Source organism: Atta cephalotes (genome assembly GCF_000143395.1).
Source record: "Atta cephalotes unplaced genomic scaffold scaffold00028, whole genome shotgun sequence".
NCBI classification, from domain to species: Eukaryota; Metazoa; Arthropoda; class Insecta; order Hymenoptera; family Formicidae; genus Atta; species Atta cephalotes.
This window is the reverse complement of record NW_012130092.1, coordinates 4140621-4145801: the sequence shown is the minus strand read 5'-3', so window position 1 is coordinate 4145801 and position 5181 is coordinate 4140621. Positions and strand designations below refer to the sequence as shown.

The 5181-nt window shown below is 34.0% G+C and overlaps 1 protein-coding gene across 1 annotated transcript in view; it reads left to right on the top strand.

The window, feature by feature from the left end:
* Positions 1-5181, top strand: part of LOC105620762 (zinc finger protein 704) — a 51677-nt gene that overhangs the window by 934 nt on the left and 45562 nt on the right. The window contains exon 2 of the mRNA XM_012202252.1: positions 3764-3927. Within this exon, the coding sequence (XP_012057642.1) occupies positions 3764-3927 (164 nt within the window). The remainder of the gene's footprint in view (positions 1-3763; positions 3928-5181) is intronic.

The following is a 5181-nucleotide window of genomic DNA, read 5'->3' as shown; positions in this document are numbered from 1 at the left end:
TATTACTTATAATAATAATATATACTAACTTAAATTTTAAATTAAGTAATATACATATATAGTAGTATATAGTATAGTAAGTAAGTAAGTAAGTAGTATATATATATATATATATATATATATATATATATATATAGCTTATAATGTTCGATATAATATGACGCTATTATTTTCTACATTTTCTATGTGAATTCACTCTTATATGAAATAGCGCACTTTCTGCCGCGTGTATCTTTCTACGTGGAGATTTTTCTCACGTAAATATCTGAAAATTGTTAACGCTTGTCTTGTTGAAGTGCCGGCGGAATTGATGGAATTTCTAAGGAATACGCGGATAAATTAGCGTACATGACTCATAAGTATGTGTGCGTTGGATAAATTCATACTATCTTGCGTCTTTTGCTTCTATAGTAATCGAAGTTAAGAAGCCGGGCAAGATGGCCAGGAGCTATCGAGAGTAGTAAATCGTTTTTCAGAATCCTTAGTCAGGATTCTTCATGAAAAAAAAACGTGTAATAGCATAAATATATCGAACTTTTCTCGATCATTAGGAAGGTGCGATTACTAATTTTTTTGCAAATTTTTCTTTTTTTATTCACGCAACATCTTCATTTAATTTTTCGAAAGTACATACTTAAAAAAATTATTAACGAAAATTATTAACTATATTTAATTTTACTATTATCATCATGTATTATTATTCTAATCATCATGTATTATTATTCTAATATATATATATATATATATATATATATACATGTATAAAATAATTATTAAAATATCTTAATCGTCAGTAATATTTAAAAAATATGACGATAACGGCAATGCCAGGTTTGCGATCTGTTCCATTAAATAATCTGCTGTCAATTTGTTCAAAATAAACAAGGTAAACCACTTAAAAAAAATCGCAGTTTCTGAAGAACAATTTAATAATACAAAAGTTAATACAATAAAAAGCAGACTTCTATATGTGAAACATGTACAAATTCCAACGAATCGCGTGTTTGCTTTCGATACATTTTGTATCAAGTTTGATATTCGCAAAAATATTTCAACGTGACTCTTGGTGACGTTAACAGCTCCAAACGTAACCGTCAACACTTTTCGAACGCAGATGCATTCGATTCATGCGAAAATTGTATCGAAGCAAGAGCCATAATACCGACGACCATCGGTCCGCGAACGATTGGCGATAAAACCGCGAGTTCTGTACGCACGCGAATAGATGGATATATCATAATGTGAATATAATATGAATATATGACGATGTTGTGGGCGTGAATTAACAGCCCGAATCTCATCGATGTCTTTGTTTCGTGTATACGGCCGCATGTTTTATATACGCATCGCGTGCGATATGTTGCAATTCGATTCTGCGAGACATAGAATTATTTCGAATTTTTTTTTCGTATACACAAATTTGTAAAAAATGACTTAAGTGATCGCGGCAGGATTTCTTGATTTTTATAATTCACGAAAGATTATAATTGCGGTTATAACATTGAAACAATTGAAAATTTTAGAGCAAAGTAGATTCATGAAGTTTTTTTTGAATTTGAATTTAATTAATTTAATTAATTTAATTATTAATCTGCTCATGTTTACTTAAATTAAATTGATTTGATTATTAATTTGCTTTTTACTTTCGATAATACTAGAATATTGTTTTGAAATATGTCATATTAAGATATAACGTAATTCGTTATTAACATTTCGAAATATTTAAGATTATTGTTTTTAAAGGCACATGCAATAAACAATAATAAATGTCATTAAATCGCGTGTGAATATACACTAAATTAATAACGAGGAAGTCTTATCAGTTCAATGCTTAAATAATATTTTGGTATGAATTTATGTATACATATTCAGTTCTGTAAACTGCGTTCTGAAAAACTGAATATGTATATAAATTCACACCGGTATAATATTTAAGTATTATAATCCAGCTCAGACCGAGACTTCCTCATTATTTAGTTATTTTTTTTGTTTTTGAACTCATAAACATTTTGCATGTATAAAATATAATGTGATATATGTCGATGAGTAAGTCTTATTTTTTAACGTAATGAAAAATGTATGTATTAATGAATAATTTGATTGCCTAATATCGATCGAAGCTTATATCTCTTTGACATTGGAAACACATTTCCTTGCCCGATTATGACTTTGACTGAATCGTGTTTGATTCAATATAAAAAGGCATTGTTCACCGTCATCAATATTCTTCGCAAACGGATCGTTTTTTTTTTTTATACAAAAATATTTCCATCGAGTGTACGTCGTCATCGCTGTGCGAAGGTGAACATAAACTGTCAGTTATTTGCGTTACAAACGCAACATCATCGAGTCGTAAACACGCACAGGTGTATTAAAGCACCGAAGAAATGTATTCATAATCGAGAACGAGAAAATAGGCGTGAAACAGTTGCTTAACATACAATATCAATACACTCAACTATCTGCTAAATAAACGTACTTTAATTGGTGCATCCGTATTTTGTAAGAGCATTATTCCCAGCAGACGGGGGCAGTCGCGCTCTGATTTTGCAGATGCGAAAATTCGCCGTTGAGTAACGAGACCGATGAGAAAGTCCTGCTCGAGTGTTTCATTTCGTGTGCTCCAGTTTGCGTACACCCCGTATACCCTGCACACGTAAGATCCATCGCGAACGAGCTGCGGCGATGCAAGCAACGGGTCTTCTTCCTCGTAAACACTCGAAGCCGGAACTCGCAATAACAGCCGCATACCACGCATACCGTGTTCAGCAAAAATTACCGAAGGTTATCGTGCTTTTTTTTTCTTTTTTGTTTCCTGTATGAATCCACGCGTACGTACAAGTCGTTCTCATACATGACTTTCTCGGCGTTTGCATGGCGATATCTGTTCCGTAGTTACCACTCCGAGAGAAATGAGCGACAAATTAAGAATATACCTGTACATGCACTTTGCAACGAAGTTGCAATTACATCGACGAAATAATGTCCGATGCGTGTACGCGTAATCAACGCAAGTCGGCGTTATCAGACTATTACGGTTCCGACAATGTCTAAAGACGTGTCACGTTTCCGTTTCGGGCTATCGAGGAAGCGATTATTTGCGATTAGTTTCACCGGTCGGGAGGGAAAGTTACGGGATACGTTCAAAATTTCGCACTTTCTCCACGATATTGCGCGAATACCTCCGTGTGTACGCATGGAACGCCTTTGGGAATCCAATTCCGAACTATCGATACGTACGGCTGAAAGGTTTCGTAGGCGGATCGCGTTTATAAAAAAAAAAAACTTTCTGATGGAAGATATCACACGGGGATAAAGCAATGCCATGTACATTCATCGGCGTTTGATACGGAGCACAAGCGTGTATAAATTTTGTACAGTGTTTTTAGGATTTCTCACGTTGGAAGAGAATTATTTAGAAATCTTATGATCTTGTATCGTATGCTTTGTTCCATTGAAAACTAAGCGAAATCTCTTCTATAGAAAGTAATTTGCTCCTTACTACTGTTAAATTTCATTTAACCAACTAACGTGGATTGAATGAGAAATACAAGAGAATATGTATGTTTGATTACCTAGATCTACTTTTATGTGTACTTTCAATCTTCTTTTTATGTCGTAATCACATCAATTTTTTCAAAAAACGTGCACAATCTGTAAACTCGCTTTTCGAATCCAGATATTATGTGAGAACGTATGAAAATGTAACTGAAAGTTAGAAGAATCCGAACCAAGATTAATATATGTCTTTTTTTTGTTACAGGGTACTATGAGCCTAACCAAACGTATAGACGAAATCAGGTTGCTCGAATCACGTAAGAGTGCACGACTCGCCGATCAAGACACGGATTTCGCCAGACTCGCCGATATGGCTGGCGATCGCAAGCGAGCGTCCTCCCACTCTATCGACGTGCCACACGTGATGGCGTAAGTTTTCCTCTTCTTTCCCTATTACTGTCGCTTATCTGGAATGCTTATGTTCGGGGCAGCAGATAAGGTCGAAAATAACTACCGTCGATTGACAATAAACTTGTGCCCAGACAAGCGGAATCGTCCTTTTAAATGTCGTTTGAAAGCAAAATACAGTTTTGCGGAGCGGCGCGACTCTTACTTTTGACTTGATTATGCAAATTTCACGCACCTTCCTCGTACGAAAGTTATTCAAGCGTTTCGCATTACGTTTTAAATTCTTAAATTTTACATTACACAATATATTTGTAATATTACAATTTAGCATATATAAATCGAGAGATATTGCCTCGAAGTTATATCGCGAATTTTTCGAAAAGGAATCGGAAAAATTATTTATATGTTCGATTCAATTATTAACTGAACATGTCCTTTGTTCTATTTAAATAATATTTTTTCATTTTCTTGTGTAATAATGTAGGACATAAATTTCCTGGATCGACTTGGTGCCCTTTATCCCAATCCCATCCAACTCCCACAAACGTGATCTTCGTAAATTCATCATTACAGCATCTGTATTTCATAATACGTTCTTTAAGATTTCTCTCTTCTTTTTTGTATTGAAGATTCAAAACGACGTGAGTATGATTTTCGTTCATTCAATTCATATATTCAATTTCGCATTATAGTTTAGTTTATTGTTGACTAATTTTTTAAAGACACAAAAATAATTGATAATAACATAAGCTAAAAAGGAAATAGAAATTTAATCAAAGATATTACATATGTGTGCTATCCTTCTCTTCAACAGAACTGTAATATAGACAAATTATTTGCCCGGCAGCTTGTATGCCTTTTGCTATCAGACACTACCAGACCTTATATGTCAAAGATATTTTAACAATCCAACATATACCGAAGGTTATTGCTAGATGCGACGCGTTGACAAAACAGTACATGTGCGAGGTTATTAGAATATCCTTTCTCCATGTCAGGCTTTTTTCTCTCGTCATGTAATAATGAATAGGTACAGGTTGACAGATCTGTACATATTTTCCCATGTAAATTTTATATATATAATTTTATATATATATATATATATATATATAGAGAGAGAGAGAGAGAGAGAGAGAGAGAGAGAGAGAGAGAGAGAGAGAGAGAGAGAGAGAGAGAGAGACGACGTACGTACGACGTACGTACGTAGTAGTAGTAGTAAGTAAGTAAGTAAGTAAGTAAGTAACGTAACGTACGTAACGTAACGTACGTACGTAA